General features: G+C 41.4%; 1 protein-coding gene across 4 annotated transcripts in view; it reads right to left on the bottom strand.

The window, feature by feature from the left end:
- TTF2 (transcription termination factor 2) overlaps positions 1-23,151 on the bottom strand; it is a 43,858-nt gene that overhangs the window by 12,087 nt on the left and 8,620 nt on the right. For 3 of the 4 annotated variants that reach the window (XR_005022298.1, XM_036872304.1, XM_036872321.1), the window contains exons 4-17: positions 19,438-19,504; positions 17,621-18,622; positions 16,904-17,018; positions 16,382-16,564; positions 14,445-14,572; positions 13,111-13,192; positions 11,163-11,282; positions 9,406-9,556; positions 7,022-7,127; positions 3,893-4,074; positions 3,029-3,182; positions 2,610-2,701; positions 1,704-1,786; positions 1,167-1,300 (exon numbers count right to left, since the gene is read on the bottom strand). Coding sequence is in view for 3 of the 4 variants with exons in the window: in XM_036872304.1 (XP_036728199.1) it covers positions 1,167-1,300; positions 1,704-1,786; positions 2,610-2,701; positions 3,029-3,182; positions 3,893-4,074; positions 7,022-7,127; positions 9,406-9,556; positions 11,163-11,282; positions 13,111-13,192; positions 14,445-14,572; positions 16,382-16,564; positions 16,904-17,018; positions 17,621-18,622; positions 19,438-19,504 (2,599 nt within the window). In the remaining variant the exon portion in view is untranslated. The remainder of the gene's footprint in view (positions 1-1,166; positions 1,301-1,703; positions 1,787-2,609; positions 2,702-3,028; positions 3,183-3,892; positions 4,075-7,021; positions 7,128-9,405; positions 9,557-11,162; positions 11,283-13,110; positions 13,193-14,444; positions 14,573-16,381; positions 16,565-16,903; positions 17,019-17,620; positions 18,623-19,437; positions 19,505-23,151) is intronic. The other variant, XM_036872314.1, reaches the window with a different exon arrangement.

The following is a 23,151-nucleotide window of genomic DNA, read 5'->3' as shown; positions in this document are numbered from 1 at the left end:
ATTTTCTTCCGTTCTGTGGGTTGTCTTTTCATTTTGTTTATGGTTTCCTTTGCTGTGCAAAAGCTTTTAAGTTTAATTAGGTCCCATTTGTTTATTTTTGCTTTTATTTCCATTTCTCTAGGAGAGAGATCCAAAAAAATATTGCTGCGATTTATGTCAGAGTGTTCTGTCTATAACATATTCCTCTTAATTACAGATGTGCCTCTATCCAATATCAAGCCAACTTTAAATACCTGAGTGTTCATAACTAGACTTAACACTAGTAGCTAAATAAGCTTTATGACATCCTAAAATACCGAAGTATTCATATATGGCTTCCTTTTTAACAAGATGCCATTTTCTATTCTAAAATAAAGCTTATTCAAACAAACCAGGGACTTCCCTGGTGATCCAGCGGTTAAGACTCCATGCTCCCAATGCAGGTGGCCCGGGTTTGATCCCTGGTCAGGGAACTAGATCCCGCATGCCGCACCTAAAGATCCCGAATGCTGCAACTAAAGATCCCCGCATGCCACAACTAAGAAGATCCCACACCCCGCAACGAAGATCCCACATGCCGCAAATAAGACCCAGTGCAGGGCTTCCCTGGTGGCTCAGTGGTTGAGAATCTGCCTGCCAATGCAGGGGACACAGGTTCGAGCCCTGGTCTGGGAAGATCCCACATGCCGCGGAGCAACTGGGCCCGTGAGCCACAATTACTGAGCCTGCGCATCTGGAGCCTGTGCTCCGCAACAAGAGAGGCTGCGATAGTGAGAGGCCCGCGCACCGCGATGAAGAGCGGCCCCCGCTTGCCACAACTAGAGAAAGCCCTCGCACAGAAACGAAGACCCAACACAGCCATAAATTAATTAATTAATTAATTTTTAAAAAATCTGTTAAAAAAAAAAGACCCAGTGCAGCCAATTAATTAATTAATTAATTAAAGAAAAATAATAAAACAAATAACAAAAACTGTTCTCAACATCATGGGAATTATCTCAAGATCAATAAAGGTTAATATAAAATAAAGTAAAATAAAGAGTCTTCTCTTTCCTATCCCACCAGAAAACAAAACACACTCAAACCCCATTTTCCTTGATCCAGCAGACTGGATCCCAGTTTCAGGAGACTGAGGTGGACTTCTCCACAGCCCCTCTGGGGTCCCACACACAGGTGGCTTTGCTTACCGACTTCAGCAGAGAAAGATGACAACAACACTGGCGGAGTCTCAGCAACTGTGACAGTATGTGGGCGGTGCTAGATGTCTGCGAGTCTGCTGCCACCGAGAGCCCAGGCCCACTGGACCCAAACTCCTGCGCCACTTCCAAGAAGGAAAACAGACACAGGAAACAGTACAGGGTTTAAAACAGAAATATGGGGAAGAACCGTGAACTAAATGAGGAGATTTTAAACTTCTTTGATCTGAGGTTCAATCACATAGTTTTAGCTCACTTCTCTACCAATTAGAGAAGTACGAAATACTGGTTTTCTTTATAGACCTACTTGTATTTTAATCAAACAGATTTTGAAAATAACTAAAAAGAAGTTTAGATCACCAGGTCTGGTGCTTGCAGGTCAGCAGATTTTACTTTGGTTTGAGGTTCCAAGCTAAGGTCAAGTCTCTGCAATCAAGAATTCATGACCCCTCCCGATTTCTGTAAGTTTACCAAATCTGCATCCACATTTTCATGGTTTTCTGTATTTATGAGTGTCCCACTGCTTACCTCTACTGAATGGATTATCAAGGTTTCTTCCAGATTGGCTGCCCCCACTTTCATGTCTTTTTAGATAGGACTGCATAGCTGACCTGCCTCAGATCGAAAAAGAAAATGCACATAAAATGGTCGCTAAGACCAAAGAGGTTTACAATGGTCACTGTTTAACTGTGTTTGCGGTAGGACCTTGAAAAATTATAAAAGCGAACTTGTTAAATGAAGGTAGGCTCACAGCAAGCATTGGGCAAAGGTAATAAAAAATAATTACTTTAAAAGCCAAACCACTTAAAAATGATTAATAAATATTAACAAAGATTAATATCAAATATTAGTATTATATTTAATATCAATTTAATATTAACATGTAATACAGTAACATATTATTAATTAGTATAAGTTAATATACTATTATAATATTTATTAATAAACATAAGGTATACAAAGAGAAAAAACTTATTTACATTGGAAGTGAGAGGTACCAACTAGGAGAGTAGAAATCTGGAATTCAGGGAAGGATAAGAGCTTTAGAGCAAGTGCAAAGGACAGATGACAAGAAGGATTACTGAGCAGTTTTTTAAAAGTTCCAATGAGAGGCTGGGTAACAGGTCAAAGGTCAAAGATATACTTTCCTAATACAGCCCCATGAGGAACAGAAAGACCTGGTGTACAGTGCGCACACCCTAGACCTTCTATGCAAGGAAGCCAATGGAGAACAGGTTCAATGTGTATGTGAGACAAAGGTGAGCTGAGGAGAGGTGAGGAGAGAGAAAGGGAGGTTTTTTAAAAAAGGAACACAGATATCCAACTTGTCAGTAATACCATAATTACAGTTAGAGGAACCCTGACCCTCGACTCACTCCCAAGCAAGAACAAGAATGAAATAGATGTGAGAAGGTGCTTCTTCACTGCACACACCTTGATCTTGCAAAAAGGACACTATAAACATTCTCTTCATCTTCAGAAAGCTTTAAATGGTGCAACTGAAATTTACGCTGGGGGAGCACCACCTGGAAGAGTAAAAGAAACAAGCAGCTGGGATGAAGTTATACAAATGAACTGAACATTAGGGAGTACACTCCCCAGAGTTGGCACCAGAAATCTAGTCAGGCTCTGGACAGCAGCTCCCACCCTCCCCTGAAAACAGGACTGCTCTAACACACTGCACACGGGACTGCTGTGACACGAGGGGCAGGACAGCAACCCGAGGGCCTCCTCCTAGGAAAATGGGAGACTCAGAGGCTCCTGAAGCAAAGCAGATGGCGGTTCAAGGCAAGTCAAGGACATGGTCGCCCTCCTTCCTGGCCTCCCCCAGGGACATGTGCCAATGGGATTACCAAGGGCTTGCCGGTGGGGTCCAGCTGGTCTTTTGTTCTCCTCAGCAAAAGGCTCTTGGTTAAAATATTTAACCGTTCTTCTCCTTTCTTTGAACCATTGTCAACCTGACTCTTCCACAGACTGAGTTCATCAAATGGAGAACAACGGAGAAATCTTTTTCATTGGAGAAGGATAGAGAATAGGAAAGAAGCATGGGAGGATGGAGGAAAGGTTCAAAGACAGACATAAGGTGAAAAGCAAATCAGATTTTACATGTCATCCAATCATTTGTAAACATCAATTTCATAGCAAAACTCTGCTAGACAGAGCAAAAGGATCCAAGTCAATAACCACATTATAAAACCACATTATAAAAATGTGAATTTTCCCATTAACAACGTCTATATCGTCACAACAGGACATATAACCAATAGCTAGCATTCATTACTAAAACTTCAAAGGCTAGTAAAGAAATTCTGTATCCTCTTATGAGCTGACTTGAATTAAAACAAGTATTTTAAAATCAGCCTTCTTTTCTGTTTGCTTCAAATAAATTGTAGTCCTGCCCCCAGGCCATACGTTTTAAAGCAGAAGTAGCCCAAAACATTCCTGGGACTGAAGTAAGTTGACTGTTGTTTCCTTTAATTTAATTGGTCCCTTATTTTTCCATATATAGGCGCTGGGTGTCATCAAAGTCCTATATCAGCCAGTCAATCGACAGATTATATCTCATAAATATTAATTCTTCTGCCCTTTAAAGGTTGACAGGCTTGCCATCTGCTACACAAGATAGTCTGGTACACACTGGAGAGATGAGATATGAAATAATTATGAAGGGTTACCGACAGGGTTCACATCTACATAATCCAAAGAGTTTTACTCACTTCAGCAGTGAATACACGTCCAACAAGTTGTTCTGAATGGGGGTTCCAGTGACAGCCCAACGGGCTTGGGCTTGGAGCTTACACACAGCCAAGGAAGTCTGCACTCGGGGATTCTTAACATTATGAGCTTCATCCAATATGATTCGAGCCCAGACTACTCGAAGCAAAGGTGACGAGATACCCTGGAAGAAACACAGGTGAAATCCAATAAGAGTATGGGAAAACGTGCATGTCATCAAGAAGATAAGGGAAAATAACAAGCAAGTATCGAAGACCTGCTCTAACCTTCAAGTTTGAGGGCTTAGATCAGGTACACTGAAATAAGAATTAAGCTTAAGAAACCAAGAGTGGTTGGACAGCTACATATAAAAGAATGAAATTAGAACACTCTCTAACACCATACGCAAAAATAAACTCAAAATGGATTAGTCATAAATGTAAGACTGGACACTATAACACTCTTAGAGGAAAACATAGGCAGAACACTCTCTGACATAAATCTCAGCATGCTCTTTTTTGATCCACCTCCTACAGTAATGAAAATAAAAACAAAAATAAACAAATGGGACCTAATGACACTTAAAGAAGCTTTTGCACAGCAAAGGAAACCGTAAACAAAATGAAAAGACAACCCACAGAATGGGAGAAAATATTTACAAACAAAGCGACTGACAAGGGATTAATCTCCAAAATCTACAAACAGCTCATGCAGCTCAATATCAAGAAAACAAACAACCCAATCAAAAAATGGCTGGAAGATCTAAATAGACATTTCTCCAAAGAAGACATACAGATGGCCAAGAGGCACATGAAAAGATGCTCAACATCACCAATTATCAGAGAAATGCAAATCAAAACTACAATGAGGTATCACCTCACACCGGTCAGAATGGCCATCATCAAAAAGTCTACAAACAATAAATGCTGGAGAGGGTGTGGAGAAAAGGGAACCCTCCTACACTCTTGGTGGGAATGTAAATTGATACAGCCACTATGGAGAACAGTATGGAGGCCCCTTAAAAAACTAAAAATAAAGTTGCCATATGATCCAGCAATCCTACTCCTGGGCATATATCTGGAGAAAACCATAATTCAAAAAGATACATGCACCCCAATGTTCACTGAAGCACTATTTACAATAGCGAGGACATGGAAGCAGCCTAAATGTCCATCGACAGATGAATGGATAAAGAAGACGTGGTACATACATAAAAGTCTACTTTTATATATAAGATGCTAAGCCAGACACAAAGAACATTTCCTACCCTCAAGGAGCTCACAATCTAGCAGGGGAGAAAAAATAAAACAAGCATAAAGATCATTACATACAATGTATATACAGTAAATCCCACTGGATAATTCAATACAGGACAGTAGGAATCTAGCTGGTCTTGTTCACTGCAGTATCCCTAATACCTGAAATAGCATCTGGCATGGGGTAGTGTTACAACAAAAATAGAAATGAGGTTTTTCCTCTCCTGATAACAAGGAAAATAAAGGGAACAATGAACAGGGTGGAGAAGGAGCATCAACTGGCCTGAAAGAGTTAATCAATCCTAGTTTTATTTTAACTGTTACTAATCTGTAGTGTCTGTAACTAGATTTGTCCTTCACAAAGCTAACCCCTAACACTCTCTGACTCTGTGAATTACATCCTGCACTTAACACTCTCCATCTCCATGTGAATTACATCCTGCACCTGGTGTTCACACTCCCTACACTCCCTTGTAGCAAATCACCCCTTGTAGCATTCTGCATTTCAGAAAGACGGTTGCGGGCGGATAACCCAGAGACGAAGAACGGACCCAATTACCAGGTTGCCTGAAGCCAGCTGTGACTGTTTTGAAATAATGCAGGAAGAAGAAAAATGCAAGACCTTCACTACTTTGATCCTTATCACCTACCCCAGACTGCGAGTCCCACCTATAAGACTTCTCCTGATTCCCCAGGGATTGGTGGGGGGGGGGGCGCGTTTTTGAGGCGCTGGCCTGCTGTGTTCCCTCTTTGCCTGGCAAAGAATAAGACTACCCTTTCTTTTCTCCTCCAAACGCTGTCTCCGTACTTCTATTCGACATCGGTGCACAGAGAGCCAAGATTTTGGCATCAGTAGATACTCAATATTTGGGGAATTAAAGGAGTGCCGTGACATAAGCCAGCACAAGGTGCTAGGAGATGCATTTAACCAGAGGGGGAGGCAAAGCATTCCATTCAGAGGGAGAACAAAGGCACAAGAGCATGACAGATCATGGGTGGAAGTACACTCCTTGGTACAGTTGAGCATGGGGTGCCACTGGGAGGGCTGGGGTGTGGGGGAGGAAGGCCACACAGGCAGGGCAAGACTGTAAAAGGCCTAATATATCATTTAAAGGGATGAGGGTTTTAGCCTCAAAGCTAAGAGGAATTACTGAGGAATCTGAAAAGTTAATCATCCGAGAGAAGGTAGAGTTGGTCATGAGATGGAGAAGCGTTCTAGAGATCTCCCCAAATACAGAAAGCTGTGACTATCCTATTGTACTAAGACTAAAAGCATATGCAAAAGGGTAGTTCTTGGAACAACATTGTATTTTCAGGGGGAAAAAGCCCACAATATATATGCAATAAAGCCTCTACTCTATGTAACTGAGACTACCCTGGACACAGCAACAAACATTCAGGTTTTTTCCCCTGGTTATCATTTAGCCTCTGGCCCACTGTAGCCTTATTATTTGCAACCCCGTTTCCTGGAAAGTGGAGGAAGGCAGGGAATAATGGCTTCATATGAAAATACTAGTCCTAACACGAAATATAAAACACATCCTGAGAATATACCCCCAGAACTCTCAAATAAATACTGTAACAAGTGAAGCTTTCCTTTATTCATGTGATATGACCACCACCACAACTGAAATGTAGTTATTGTTTCTAAAACACAGCAAACTACTGTACCATCTCCACCTTTATTGCTGAGGAGGTTGTCTAGAGTAAAAGAGAAGGGACAGAGGAAAGAACTCTCTGTTTCCACAGGTGAAACAGTTCGAATGTTCATGACCTCACGGGAGGGTACCTTTGCCATCTCTGATGCTGTGAAAAGACTCCTGTTAAACGATCCGCGGTTCCAACCCTACTTCCCTGGCAGCACCCACGCCTCACCTCCACACTGAGGTTTGCACCTGGCATCTCTCCCTCTGGCTTCTTTGTGGGAATCTCCTTGGCCAGAAGGCTGTAGGTAGTGACCACGATGTCATATGTGGAGAGGCTGCAGAGATGTAACACAGAGCAAAAGTTAAACCATCCCGCCACGACCCTGACAACGAGAGACAGAGTTGATTCCTTCACAAAAATGCCTACGGCTGGAAGGACAGACAGCAGAATTCATTAATTCATGTCCTTAATTCACACACACATGACTCTGGAGAGGTAAATTTTATACACCTGACTTCCTTATTGCTTACCACTGGTCATTTTTACAGATTATTCACTATAACTAGAACAGCCTCCCTCTTCCCAGCCAAGTCAGGAAAGATCATCTCTGGCGGGGTCATATTAAGCTTGAAGTGATCTGGCAAGAACAGAAAGTCTGGAAGTTAATATTTAGTTAATTTGACATAGATGACACTAAAGTCCCAAGGAAGTAAGAAACCCTCGAAGTACTGTTCATCTTACAGCAATGGTGTTTTCTCCTCCTCATTCTGTAATGGATTTGTGAAAACCCATCCATCTAGCTTTGACATTTGGGCATAAAGATACATGTCGTACACTTTCAGTTTACCTCCCCTATACTCTTTACATGTAAAGATTCTTAATGAAAAGCACAATTCTTTTTCCAAGGAAGCTTAGTATTGTGTACCTGAGAGAACTTCAATAAATACTTTTGATAAAAATGTATTTGGAGAGGCAGCGATGTCTACATGTTGCCTTACCATCATATAAAAAATGTATAATTGAGAGTGATTCCAATCAGTCAGCTAGTGCACTCTGAACCTCAAACCCAGTATGATCAAAATGCAAATCACATAAGATGCAACTGACTTCTAAATAAAAATCTACAGTACTCCATGCCGAAGAAGGCATGTGGGACAGCCATTGCTGCCCTGATACCTTTCGTCTGCTGAAATGACTATCAGTCATGAGAGCTGGTGTGCCCTGAAGACTGAGGGTCACCACGCTGGCAATTTCCCTGTGAGAGACTACTGTCCTGTTCTTTAAGAGAGAAAATATCCAGTATCAGAGGCTGGGGAGAGAGATTACTTAGAAACAGAAACAACTTAGTTCTTGACTAGATCAGCAAGTGTTCAACCCAGACCATCATATCACAATTAAGAACAAAAAACAAGTCCTTTAAAACCAAAAGACAAAGACTAGGACTATAATCACCATTTGGGGAAACATTTTCTTTCCTCCTTCCTGATCATCCCCCTTCAGGAATTCAGTTAGGCTTAATCCTAAACTTTTTTTTTTTTTTTATAGATCTTTATTGGAGTATAATTTCTTCACAATACCATGTTAGTTTCTGTTGTACACCAAAGTGAATCAGCCATATGCATACATATGTCCCCATATCCCCTCCCTCTTGAGCCTCCCTCCCATCCTCCCTGTGCCACCCCTCTAGGTAACACACCGAGCTGATCTCCCCGTGCTATGCTGCTGCTTCCCACTAGCTATCTATTTTACATTTAATCCTAAACTTTTGAATCTAAAACTTCTTAGATGGTTCACATACGAAAAATACAGCCATAAAAATGTAACTAGGCTATAGCAACTAATCATTAACATTATATCAAGATGCTCTGTAAGACTGAGCTGGGTCCATTCACACTAACAGAAAAAGAATGTGAAGTTGGAATCAGAAATTCAGCACTCATGGGCTTCCCTGGTGGCACAGTGGTTAGGAATCTGCCTGCTAATGCAGGGGACACGGGTTCGATCCCTGGCCCAGGAAGATCCCACATGCCGCGGAGCAACTAAGCCCGTGCGCCACAACTACTGAGCCTGCGCTCTAGAGCCCATGAGCCACAACTCCCGAAGCCCGCGCACCTAGAGCCTGTGCTCCGCAACAAGAGAAGCCACCACAACGAGAAGCCCATGCACTACAACGAAGAATAGCCCCCACTCGCTGCAACTAGAGAAAGCCTGCGTGCAGCAAAGACCCATCACAACCAAAAATAAAATAAAATAAAATAAATAAATTTATAAAAAACAAAAAAGAAATTCAGCACTCATGAAATAATTGTGACATATCCCCTTTTACCAGGGGAACGCTGCTGCCCCCTGGCTGACAACTCAGGCATCTCAGGCTAACTCTCACAGCAGCTTGCGGAGGATGGGGACAGGATATAGCAGCAGAACACCATTCTGTCTCGAGATGCATCTCCTAGCACAGGTGAAGGCTGTTTGGTGGTGAGAGTGCCTCTGGTCTTCACAAATACCACTAGCCCTGATTAAATGAAATGTCAGGGAGAGCAAGTAAGGTCAAATGGCCCCTTAAGCCAAGATGCTGAGCACCTCATAACTGACTGCAGTATTTCTGCACTTACGCTTTTGCACGTTGATCCCGGTTTGGCCCATGATAGAGGTAGACTCTTAGTTTGTTGTTGCTCACACATTTCTCCACCTCATTTTTCCAATGATGGATCAGGGAAGCAGGACAGATGATTAGTGTTCCATGGGAAGGGAACTCAGAGGAGTCTTGAGAGGGGAAAAGAAAATCAACACCTCATTACACTCATTAAATAGTTTTAACTTCTTAAAGGCATTACCTCTTCCCCTTGACTGACATTTATTCCTTCAATCAATATTTTTAACAACTGCTGCTTCTATTTCTACACATAGCTTATACCTTGGAGATATTGCGGGTTTGGATCCAGACCACAGCAATAAAGTGAGTATCACAATGGAGTGAGTCACACAAACTTTCTGGTTTCCCAGTGCATATAAAAGGTATGTTTACACTACACTATAGTCTGTTAAGTGTGCAATAGCATTACGTTTTTTAAAAAAGGTGCATAGCTTAATTTAAAAATACTTCATTGCTTAAAAATGCTAACATCATCTGAGCCTCCAGCAAGTCGTAATCTTTTTACTGGTGGAGGGTTTGAAGTATTGCAAGAATTACCAAAATGTGACATGGAGACACGAAGTGAGCAAATGCTGTTGGAACAATGGCGCCAAAAGACTTGCTCAACACAGGGTTGACACAAACCCTCAATTTGTAAAAAACAGTATCTGTGAAGCGCAATAAAGTGAAGTGCAATAAACGAAGTATGCATGAAGTAGAATAGAAAACGGAAGAAATAATCTTTTAACTCAAAACCATTATTTATTTTCCCCTATAAAAGTGGAAAAGAGAGAGGCTAAAGAGGGCGAGGAAAGAGGGTAGCACATGACTTCGCTTTAAAAACCCAAAAAACCCCAATGTGCTTTCACAGTGGCCAGAATGTAGAAGCTGGATCATTTCCTAACTCATCCTGAGTTGATTCATTACAAGGGAGTATTATTACTTTTCTCTGAAAAGCATAACTTAATTACATTCACATTAAAGTGTAAGCACAAAATTCCCTAGGACAAGCAAACATTACTTCGGAAGCAGTTAGTGCCGGAGTATTTGTACCACTGCCCCCCATCCTTCGTGTGTGTGCAGGTGCGCACATGCTGCTACTACACACAGGGACACAGGGTCCAGCTGCAACAGTGGTCACTAGAGGCCCTGAGAGCAGATGGCCACAGATTCCTTAACTACCTAACCAACTGAGAAATGTACATGTGTACATGGCAATTTACATGTGGTGTTGGCTATACATAATATATAGGACCCTTAAGGTACTTATATAGTTATCACATTTTAAAAACAGAGGTTGAAATAAGAGAAATTGTCTAGAATCTGGAAACTTCTGGAAGTTCAGAAACATGGGAAACAGTGTCTGCTATGGTGGCTAACATCTGAATTTGTCACTGATCTTCTTTCAAAAAATAACATGTTAACTAATTTGGATCTATCCCATAGTTATATCCTCAACATTAACAAAAATAATCATTAGGTTTAAACTAAGTTTTCTGGAGCCTTAGCTTTCTCCATAAAATTGTTCCTAATCACAGGTCAAGCTAACCTTATATTAAAAGGAAAAAATGATCACTTCTAGTTAGCGTATTCAGTGTCAGAAATGATACTATAGGAAAGTAGTCTAATGCTAGTTTTCCAATAAATTAAATATGACCAAAGGCATCCTTTCATGGCTGAAAAATTTCCACTCTCTGCTGCCTCACATGATTTAGGAAACAGCAGGCTTTTGAATACCATTTTTGGAAAGCCAAGCCAAACCCGTGGTTTTGTCCTTTTCTTTGTTTTTCTCTTGATTCTTCTGGGTCAGGATGAGTGCAATCATTGTCAGGGTTTTTCCTAACCCCATATCATCCGCTGGAAAATAAAAACACAAATAGGAGAGGTAACTACTTAGGGCAAAGAATCAGCTCAGCTTCAAGAGAAGCAGCCCCGGGCAGACACCAGCCCTGGTCCTCTGCTGTCAGTGCCATTCCAGTCCCCATGCTTTGCCTCCTCTATTGAAGCCTTTGTCTTTCTTATTAAAATGAACGCTAACTCTTGCTATTTATTTTGAGATCTAGGTCAAAGACATTTACTAGGACTTTTGTAAAATTTAAAACTTATTATTTAGATCTTATTCGAGTCTCTGTGTTATATTGTTACTTATCCAATACATTCATCGATATCTCCCTCGGTTTGATGATGTTGCCTAGTCTTACTTATTTCTCTGCAAAAGCAAAAAGGTCCAGTAGATATAGCCTACCACCCACTTTACTACCACACTTTTGGAGTTAGAGTTAACTCAAGACAGTCCTCCATCCCCTTAACTTATTCATCAAAGAAAGTCATAAATTAGCAGTTCTTGGGTACCATCATTGTGCCGATTACTGAGCTTATCCAATTTACTATTTATACCCTATAAAATATTATTATCTCCTTTTTAACAGTTTAAATACTCATTCTGACGTAAGCAGAAGTAAAATGTCACAGCATGGGCTCTGGTTCAAAGTCTGGTTCTGCCACTGTGCAGAGCTAACACAGCAGCTGACTACTCTCCTTTGGAAGGCCAGCTTACGAGGCTGGCCCTTGGCTGGCATCTGGAAACTTGGATTTCAGGAGGGGTCCCCCCATTCCCAGACTGGGTAAGAGTGGCTCACTGTGCCTAAACTGCTTGTACCAACAGTACAGTTTATGCTGAGCACCTGCTTTCCTTCTGGAATCTCAGTACCTGCCAGCCTGAAGCTGCCTATGTGACCAGCCCCCAGTAAAAACCCTGGGTACCGAATCACTAACAAGCTTTCCTGGTTGGCAACATTTTACATGTGGAAGACTTAAGCACACACTGAGTGACTCCACTGGGACAGGCCTCTGGAACTTGAACCTGGTTTTCCCTGGGCTTTGCCCCAAATGCCTTCTTCCTTTGCTAATTCTGATCTATATCAAATCAAATCGCTCAATTATTATTCAATTTATTTGACTGTAATAAATTACACCCACGAATATGACTATATGCTGTGCATCCTAGCAAATCATCCAACCTGGAGGTGGTCTTGGAGACCCAGACACAGCCACTTACTAGCCATAGTGGACATCTGTCATGCTCTCTGGAAGTTGAGCACCTTGGAAAATTTTAGCGTGACGAGTCTGCAAAGCAGAGCCTGGAAAACTTACTTCCTGCCTCTTCTTCAGCTAAGGCACCGGCAGCATGACCTGGCTCTACAGAGCACTTACACTCACACCAGACTTCGATTCAGATGTGAGTAACTTTAGAAAAGAGGCTCCCTGTGAAACGCTTTCTACAGGAAAGGCTGGAGGCGGCAGTGTTTGATTTTGGGGCGGCAGTGCTTTCTTCTACTGCTCGATGGCGCAGAGCAGCCATGACGGTTCTTACAGGACACTCCGTTGGTGACTTGGCTTTGGCCATTGCTCCTAGAAGTCCAGCCCGGCCCTCCACATCTCCCAGAGATTCTGTGGGCCACCACAGAATAAACCCTCCCTCTGCTTCATCGGCCAGAGTCAATCTCTACTGCCTGCAACCAAGACCTGACGGATCCTATGGCTGTGTACTCTGGAGCACGTGGCTTAAACTTCCCACACCGCAGTTTCCTCATCTGTCAAATGGAGCATTAGAGTACCTACCCAGAGTTGAGAGGACTGAACGAAGCACTGCATTTGTTGGCTCTTAGCCTAACACCAGACTCACCCAGAATTCCTCCTCGTGGCTTCTGACTTTCCCGCCATAGCAGCCAGGCTAATGCCTGCTTCTGGTGCAACAGCAAAGGGATCTGACAAAGGTAATGACCGCAAGTTAAGTACCAGTTACTGATGAGAGGCTATGCTGCAGCCTGGTCACATGGACTCCATACTCTACTTGTTTATTTTCTATAAGTGACCCTCCCAATATCCTAGTTGTCAGATCAGCCGCTCGTTTCTCCTTGAAGTCCTGGACTCCTCCCTCTCACCACACGTCCTGGTCTGCCCAGGACAGCTGTCACTGACGCCAGTCGTCCAGCATGTCTATCAAGAGCCGCCTCTCTCGCTCTCAAGTGAGAGTCCTGCTTTGTCTGCTTCATCAGCCCAAGTCAGTTTCTACTGTTTGCAGCCAAGACCTCTGACTGGTCACCCGACTTTTACCAGCCATTCCACTGGCTCTTCCTCATTCTCTCTTAAATGTGACTCTCCTCTCTGTGGGCAATGTCCCAGTCCGCACTGCTAGTCATAAATTGATAGCCCTTTAACTGGGGGCCCACCTTCTAGTCTTTCCTACCTCCAGTTGATCTTGAACTCTGTGACATAAATAACCTTCACAAAACATCCCTGCTCAAAATTCTACAGTGATTCCATGATATCTCTTGAGCCATTCCAGTCTAAGTTCCTTCACCAAGGCCAGGCTCCACAGCAAGGGACTCTTCCTGCTTAGTTACCTCACCTGCTGCTCCCAGCTCAGGCACTGATGTCACCTGATCATCACTTATTAATACCAATCCCTGTATCTTCCCTCTGAGCACCACTCCCTCTAACTGGAGTATTTGGTTTCTATCCTATCTCTAGGCTTGCAGTTTCTTTAAGGCACAAATAATACTGCTGACCTAGAGTAACTTTTCCTTTATTTCGAATCCCTTTGTACTTTGCATACAGTCCACAGCACGTGACAATGCATGTTTTCTGTCTTACAGTCATTGTCTAGTTGTCTTACACAGGTTGTACATGCACTTTCACCCCAACTAGTCCACTAAGAGCAGCAATTCCTTTGCAACCTTGTGGCACCTATTGAAGCTCAATAAATGGATCTGTTACTGCTACAGACATATATAACGGTATGACTTTAAGAAAAAAAAAACTGCGTTGTTTTTTTCTTCTCACTGCTAAACAGAAAAAAAAGAAAATACTGCAAGGGAAGCCACTTGAGCATTATTTGTAGAAAAGATATGTCAGAATGGCACTCTGATGGGCACTTTCACAGTAGTTGGTCCCCCTCCTCATGGGCGCTGGGATACTGTTATAGGACACTCTGCCCTGTGGGCCTTCCCGGCTCACCTTCAACCCAGCCGGATCCTCTGCCACAGCTGTCTCGCCAGGACGTGACTCAAGTGATCGATGCAGCTCATCAATGGCTTCACTTGTGATTTGCCACACTGAGCGAAGGCGATCTTGGCTCATGGGGCCTGCGTACAAATCGAGGTTACCTATAAGTGTTGCGAGTATTACGTCCTGGCCAGAGCTGCAAAAAGGCAATTCATTATTTGCCAGATGATGGATCTGTATGGACTAAAAATTCTTGCCTCCAGATTCTCCTAGACTCACAGGCTTCATTATCCCTAGTCTCTGTCTGTCTGTTATTTTTTAAAATCACATTATCAAGTGTTCTAATAGAGGACAAAATGAAGTATAATAAAAAAATAAGATAACCCAGAATATTTTTTTCTCTTTCAGCTTTGAAGAGGTGGCAGGGAAGAAGGTAATACCATGAGAATTTTCGGAAAAAAAGACCCCTGGGGCTGGATGCAAAGAAGAAAAGCCAGCAATAGAAGAGGTTGAGCAACAGGAAGTCTGCCGAAGTTTAGGCAGACAGAGAGACACAGCCCCTACAGTGTGCGTCCCAGGCTGTCCGCACAGCACCGAGAATGTGATACTTCAGTGCTGGAGCCCACTCATTCTACACAGAGAACTTCTACTGAGGTTCATTAATAAACACAAGCACCTTAGTTGGTTGCAAGTTTAGGGATGAAGTATCCAAATAAGAGATTTCTAAGACAAATAAAAATTAATTATTCACTTAAATGTTAAAATGTTTTTAAATGAAAGGCTATTTTAATGGAATTCTTTCCTAAACATATTACATAACTTCGTACCTTAATAATCCACCATAACTTAATTTCTCTAGGCAACTCCATCACCATGGTGATTACTGAATGATGCTGTCACACAGCAATGTTCTTCAAACAGTCTGGAGTACAGCTATGCTGTGCCACTGGACCAAGTACTTTTTCTTTTTTTTTTTTTTAATGGAAGTATAGTTAATTTACAATGTTGTGTTAGTTTCAAGTGTACAGCAAAGTGATTCAGTTACATACATACATATTCTTTATATATATATTCTTTTTCAGATTCTTTTCCATTATAGGTTATTACAAGATATTGAGTATAGTTCCCTGTGCTATATAGTAGGTCCCTGTTGTTTATCTATTTTATACATATAAGTATGTTTTCTCTGTGCCCTTTTAGAGAGACCTTTGCTTCATCTGGCACCCCGTCTATTCCTCACCCCCTTCTTGACTACTGTTCTTCAACCTTTCTCCCCTCCCTTCCTCCTGTTTTCTTTTTTCTCTCCTTTTCCCTCCCTATATCTCGAGCAGTTCTCAGTTGGGAGAAAACTGGCTTTAGCTTTTCTCCTCGCTGCCAGCCCACTCGAGGTCCTGTGTCCTGGTCAGCAAACCAACCGATCATGTTACATAGTTGAGGCTCTACCTGGGATCTTCATTCTGCAGGTGCCTCTGAATTCATTGTTTTCTGCAGAGTTCAGGATGGAAACACTCATTTAAATCGGGTGGTACTGCTCTCTGTGAGTCTACTGGTCATGGTCACATAGTCCCCTGCTCTGCCTCAGCGCACGCGCACACGCACACGCACACACACACAGAAGGACGATAAACATATCCACTGGCTTGCCTCCCTCATCATGATATGAGTTCAAGTTTTCACTCACAAACATTTACTGGATGACTCCCATACACCGACCACCGGGCCGACCGATCAAGGACCGTGAACAAGGTCAGTGAACAGGGCAGACACAGTCTCTGCCCTCACAAAGATCTAAATTACACTGTGTATAAACTTAGCTGAGCATCACGAGCTTTATCACACAGGCAACTCAGAATGGTTTCTCCCTTTTCATGGTTACAAAGGTATCTACGAGGCAGCATTTAACTCGTAGGTGTAGGGATTCCCACCAGGGCCAGGCCCTCAGATCTCACCTCCACAGCACTGATCAGACCCTCCAGCAGCCTCCTGGCGGGCAGCCTTCAGTCCTAGACAACCCAGAGGCTGGAGATCCCGGCCCTGCAGGGGTTTGGGAGGCACCAACTGGGGAGGGTCAGTGGTTGTTTTGGTGAAGTTACTCTGCTGTGGTACTTGAGTGTTACTCTTCTCATTAGTGCCTGCTCAAAAAACAAGGAAAGCACAGATTACACTTCAGAAAAGTGAAGGAATTCTACGCGTGAGGTGAGGTCAAGAGAGGGTGGGATCGCCATGAGCAGGGGAAGACTTCTGAGAGAGCACAGCATTTAAACTGTTTCTTAAACAATGGGAAAAAGACTTGAGTCCACAGGAAATAGGAGGAAGTTTTCATAAATCACAGGCATAACTTATAAAGGAAGCTCAGTAACAGATAACAAGATGAGCAGGTGAATGAGTCAGCCTATTCTTTATTGACACGCCTCTCGAATGTCTCGTGAAGTTCATGCAAACTGCGGGTTCGGGGGCAGAACCCCTTTTACCTTGCTCTGGGGAGAGGGTCAGGGCACTGAGCGCGTCCTCCAGCTCCTGAAGTTGCTTGAACAACTTCTGACCCTTGTCTGGAAGAGCCTGGATGTTCACAGATGCCAGTGTTCTCTGGAAAACAGATCCTATAACGTGGGTCTCTACTCTCAAGTCATTAGAAAGATAGTCTCAGATTAAAATAGCCTAAAATGCTAAAACTCTGAAATCACGGTCTTTTAACTATATGTGTGAAAACCAGAAACTTTTTTCTTTCTAAACCCAGGCGACTTACCAAGCCTGAAAATATAAACATAGCAAAAGGCAGAAACTAAACATCCACCGCTAAAACCTTTCTCACTTTTTTTTTTTTTTTGAAGCTTTGACATATATACACTACCAAACGTAAAACAGATAGCTAGTGGGAAGCAGCCGCATAGCACAGGGAAATCAGCTCGGTGCTTTGTGACCACCTAGAGGGGTGGGATAGGGAGGGTGGGAGGGAGGGAGTCGCAAGAGGGAGGAGATATGGGGACATATGTATATGTATAACTGATTCACTTTGTTATAAAGCAGAAACTAACACACCATTGTAAAGCAATTATACTCCAATAAAGATGTTTAAAAAAAAAAAAAACCTTTCTCACGTTAATATATTTAACTTGTTTGTGGCGTCCCTTATCTGCCCACAGCAAGCAATGCTCCAAACTTATAAACAAAACACAGGTCAGTAGTACCTTCTTTTGTTTCAGCTGTGTTGTGAGGTACACACGCTGGGCTGCTGGGTCTGAAGATTCTCCCTTCTTGGAAACGCCTGAGTCAGGAGGAATTTTTCTTTGCACACTCTGACCAGGGCATTTAAGGTTCTCCTTCTTCTGTGAGTCTAGAGTCAAGTCAAAGAGCAAGGGGCTCCCTGGCTTAGAGGAAACAAAAACGACGTCATCTTCCTCACTGTCACCACCGCTTGTATCGGCATCTCGCCTCTCTCCCTGGGGATGCCCTACGGCCGGCGGTGCAGGCTGAGCAGCCGGTCCCTTTGGAGCAGGCGTGTCCCGGGTCTCCAGCTGTGCCTGCAAATGGCCCTGGAGCAGACTCTTATGGCGGGTCTGCGTGCTTGGGTCATTCTTTGCCTTTGTTTCTCTAGCCTCCCAGCTCTTGGGGTGCTCCTTGCTGAGGTGTCCCCCTTTCAGGGGCTGGCTTATTGGGTGTTGACTGTGAACAATTCGAGGCAAAGTCTTAGTTTCCTTTTCCTTTGGAGGTTCTGATTCTTTTTGGACAGAATGACTCTCACCATTTGACTTCTCCTGAGATGCAGATGGTCCTCTCAGCTCATTCCCGTGGACCTGTTTGGATTTCATCTCAAAAAGGTTTCTTTTGTGCATTCCTTCAACCTCCTTTGCTGCACTATGAAACTCTGTCTTCTCCCCTCGCCGCGTCTCTTGAACAGCAGATTGTTTTTTCTTTACCGCCAGGCCAGATGAGAGATCTTTCTCCGTCCAGCACTTAGATTCAGGCTTCTGTTCCTTCTTTTGATCCAGGAGTGGATCTCCCTTTTCCCTTTGCTTCCTACCAGCTGTCTTTTCCTCATCTTCACCTTTGATGAACTGCTTCCGGAGGGATGGTTCTTGATTCTTGTCAACTAACTTGAACGGGTTTCTCTGCTGGCTGGAAGGATAACGAGATGGCTCAGAGGCATGCTGAGACTTACTGGTTACAGAATGTTCTTTGGAATTAGGATCCTAAAAGACAAAGGAAATAATCTTAATATAAAATATTAAAGCAACCTTAACATCTAGAATACCTTTTTTCAGAGGAAATGGAAACACGGTAAAAGCAGTCCAATTTTTCTGAATGTTCCTGGGAGCATTCCTCCCTCTAGAAAGGACTGCCGAACTCACAAAGTATTCGTTTCTTAACAGTACTTTCAATGCTTGGTTCCTTCTCTGTCCGTGATCACTGCTTTTCCAGGCATCAAGGAACAGTAGTGACCAAGTCAAAGTGTTTTAATAATAGCAACAGCCACAATGTATACTTTTCATGAAAAACTATTCTCTCAAGATGAACTTTTCCCCAAACCTAAACAGTACCCTATACTTGCTTTGATTTTGGCTTTAGGAAGGTTTCACGGTGCAAATCCAGAATCTTAAGTCCAAGCTATCTCCCTACAAAAACAAGTTTCATGACCTTGCACAGTCTAGCTCCTCATGTACTGGATTTCTGTAGGGTCTCTCCTAATTCTCACATTCTAGAAGCTTATGAATTATACTCAGCTTATACCAACATCAAATAGATATCAGCCTATAAAAACATGCTGAAGTTAGTCAAGTAAGTTTAAATTTTTCCCTAAATAGCAGGATACTAACTATATTTAAGACCCAAATAGTCCTTTGAATTAAGAGTCCCAACAAGGTCTACCATGCTTAAAGAAAAGAACTGTCTTTCAGAGACAGTATAATGAAAACCAGTTTATACTGGACTTCAGGGTCTTTTCAGGTGATCCCACAGATTAAACAATCTTAATAGTCAGGTTTGAAAACAGATGAATAATTCCTACCTGCCATGGGATATTTCCACACCATTGCTTCCCCTCTGCCTTACTTCTAACACATCGGAAGAATAACCTAATGAAGTATAAAACAGAAATAATCAAATTTGTGAAAATACATTAGAACAAGAGATAAATTTGTTTTTAACCCAAGAAAACATCTTACAATTATCTGATACCAGCTTTCAAAGGTCACTTGAAACCAATTACTCTTATATGTACGACATTTAAAAATTCTTTATCTCACAGGATATTTATAAGAGCTAAGAAGTGAAAGGATACAGATGTCATGGTAACCAGAGGATATTCATAGATTTATTCTTTTAACTCTACAGAATGACTGACATGGGAACACTGATCAGCAAGGACTGCTAAAATTAGAAAAAAGGAGATAAACAGACATTATGTGTCCCTAATGGGAAGCCATAATACTTCCCATAAAGTAAAAAACAAACAAACAAACAAAAAAACCAAGCCAAACCAAAACAAACAAAAACTAACCTGAATCTGGTCAAACTTGGATCCAATTACCGAGTTACAGGAAATACAAACAACAGAGGAACACATAAAACTAGACCAGGGGATGTAATCTGCAAACTCTTAACAGTGGGAAATGCTATTAAGATAAACAACTTGATTCCTTCAACAAGTAAATCACAAGGGAGAAAAAAAGATTGGGGGGACCTACTTAAGAGACTTAAAAAACCTATCAATCAACTGCAATCTGTGGACCTTATTTGGATCTTGACTTAAGCAAATGAACAAAAACTACCAGAAAATAAACTATTTATAACATTTATGAATCTACTGGAAATCTGTACTCCAACTGGTTAAAAAAAAAAAAAAGAGTTCGTATCTTTTAGAGCTACACACTGAAATATTTACAGAAGAAATGACATTATCTGGGATCTGTTTCCAAATATGGCAGGAGTTGGGGGGTGGAATGGGTAGGGTATATATGGAACAAGATTAGCCATGAATTGGTGACTGTTGACGCTCATGTGCTGTATTATTCTATCCTAATTCTGTATATATTTCCGATCTTCCATTAAGAAAAAAAAGACTATGATCATTGGTGTACAAATATCTATTCAAATCCCTGCTTTCAGTTCTTTTAGATGTGCAGTGTAGGTAGTAGCAGAGTTGTTGGATCATATGGTAGCTCTACATTCCTTTTCATGATTCACAATAGCTACAAGGTGGAAACAACCCAAGTGTCAATCAACCGATGAATAACAAAATATGGTATATACACACAGTGGGATTTATTAAGCCAAAAAAGGAATGGCATTTTGTTACATGCTATAACATGGATGAACCTTGAAAACACTATGTTTAGTGAAAGCCAGACATAGAAGGACAAATATTGTAGATTCCACTTACACGAGGTACCTAGAATAGGCAAATTCATAGAGACAGAAAATAGAATAGAGGTTACTAAGGGCTGGTGGGAGGGAAAATGGGGTTGTTACTGTTTGATGGTTACAGAGTTTTTGTTGAGGATGATGAAAAAGTTTTGGTTATAGACAGTGGTGATGGTTACACAACACTGTGACTGTATTGAATGCCACTGAACTGCATATTTATAAATGGTTAAAATAAATATTATTTATGTATATTTTACCACAATAAAAAAAAAGAGGAATAAAAAAAAAAGAAAAAAAAGACTGAATACAGACTTAATCCCAGTGCAAGACAGTCCCTGCTCACACAAACACTACTTACACTCCAGCTATCCAGAAATGGCTACTCTGTCCCATCCTCAAACTAAGCCACGCACTCTCCATCCTACTGGACTTTGCATGCGTACCATCCTCCATCCAAAGGATGTCCTCCTTATCCCTATTTGCCCACCATTACCCCATCACCAGCTGTCAAAGTCCTACAGGTCCCTCCACACCTAGTTCAAGACAAACCTCCTTTGCAAGGTTTTCCCATATCCCCTGCCCTGCTCATTCATTGTACTGCTTCTGTATTTTTGTTGTATATAGTTGTATTACACTTGTATCTGCCTGTCTGCCCAACTATATTTTCAGCAACCAGAAGGCTATAACCATACATGATTTCTTCATTCCTAACTAAGCCTCGCCTTTTGTACATAATAGTTAAGTATTGCTGAATTAAACAGAACCAACTGATTTTTTCCTTCCCCCAAATGACTTCTCAAAAACATGTAATCAGTTAAAAAAGAGCTTTTAAAATACATATTTTAATTGTTTAAATAGGTAATATACTCAATCAAAAAGTGTAAAATGGCAGTGAAAAGCACCCCCTCCTCATATGTTCCGTTCACATCCCTCCCAAGTAACCATTTCCATTAATTTTTTGTTTGCCTTTCCAGAGATGGTTTTAATGCATATTCAGATCAATATAATATTTTATTTCTTCCTTCTCTACTCAAGGTACTAAATACCTTGCTTGTTTCTTTTTTTTATTTTAAACCTAACAATGTCTTGGAGATTTTTCTATAAAAACATATACATAAAGGACTTCCTTATATATATATTTTTTTTTCTACAGGTGCACAGTTTTTTACACAGCTGCAGTTTTCCACTATAAGGATGTTCCATTATTTATTTAACCAGACCCTCTTGATGGGGACAGTTTGGTTGTTTCCAATTCTTTCCTATTAAAAGCAATATCACAACGAATAACCTTTTGTATATGTCATTTCATATGTGTTTTAATATATCCGTAAGGCAACTATCTATATCTCATACTGTGGATTAGAGCCTTCTCTGTTTTTCTTCATCAATTAGCTTCTAGGTTTTATTTATTAGTTCTCTTTTTGCTGCTTTCTAACTCATTAAATTTCAGTTTTACCTGCGCTAATTCCTTCTTTCTGCTTTCTTTCCATTTAATTTCTTATTCTTTTTCAAACTTCTTAAATTAGTCCTGTGATATACAACAGGAATCACAACAGTCTGAGTCCTAACTCAAAAACAAATCCTGAGCAGGTCACGACCCCTCAACGCCATACTTCACTTGGACATAGAAGCAAAGATAACAAGCCCCAAATGGACAAGTATTCCATAAAAGTCAAGTTAAAAAGAAAACAGGACCAGCCCCTCTCATACAAACTCACAATTTTCCCATTCAAGCTCACAATTTTAAAAAACATGTATTGGTCTCTAATTTATCTTACTGCAATAGGATACTATATTGAACATATAGTTCTGAAAATTTCTGAAATGCCTTGAATGCATAAAAATTCAAAGTACTGGCTACTATTAGGGAGTACTACGACTTATGAAAATAAGTCAAGAACAAATTCCTGCTGTTGTTGAAAGTGTATCAAGTACTTGAAACCTTTACTGAAAGAATATGTTATAGTATCTGTTTTAAAGCCCACGCCTCAAAGACTTTCAGGAGAAGGGCAAGATTTGGAAAAAGAGGGAAGAAAACAACACACACCGAGCATCAACTATGTGCTAGGCACAGTGCAAAAAATGTTTCTACTTACATTTTTATTAAAATCAATCTGGGTGGGCTTCTCTGCTTTTAGGATAAAAAGTTTGTTACATTTATTAAATTGTAAATCAACAGAGAAAGCAGTGGAAATATATTCTCATAGAGAAAGCAAATACTGATTCCACTATGAAAAAAGAGCATAATTTCTACAGTATGTTCATTAATTATTTTCCAGGACATAGGTTATGAACAATAATGATGAAGAAACCAGCAAGAGTTCATTCAAGGCCAAATCCAAGTCTCAGTTCCTCC

This window comes from Balaenoptera musculus, chromosome 1 (genome assembly GCF_009873245.2).
Source record: "Balaenoptera musculus isolate JJ_BM4_2016_0621 chromosome 1, mBalMus1.pri.v3, whole genome shotgun sequence".
Taxonomy (NCBI): Eukaryota; Metazoa; Chordata; class Mammalia; order Artiodactyla; family Balaenopteridae; genus Balaenoptera; species Balaenoptera musculus.
Note: the sequence above shows the minus strand (reverse complement) of the source record. Positions and strands in the feature narration are given on the sequence as shown.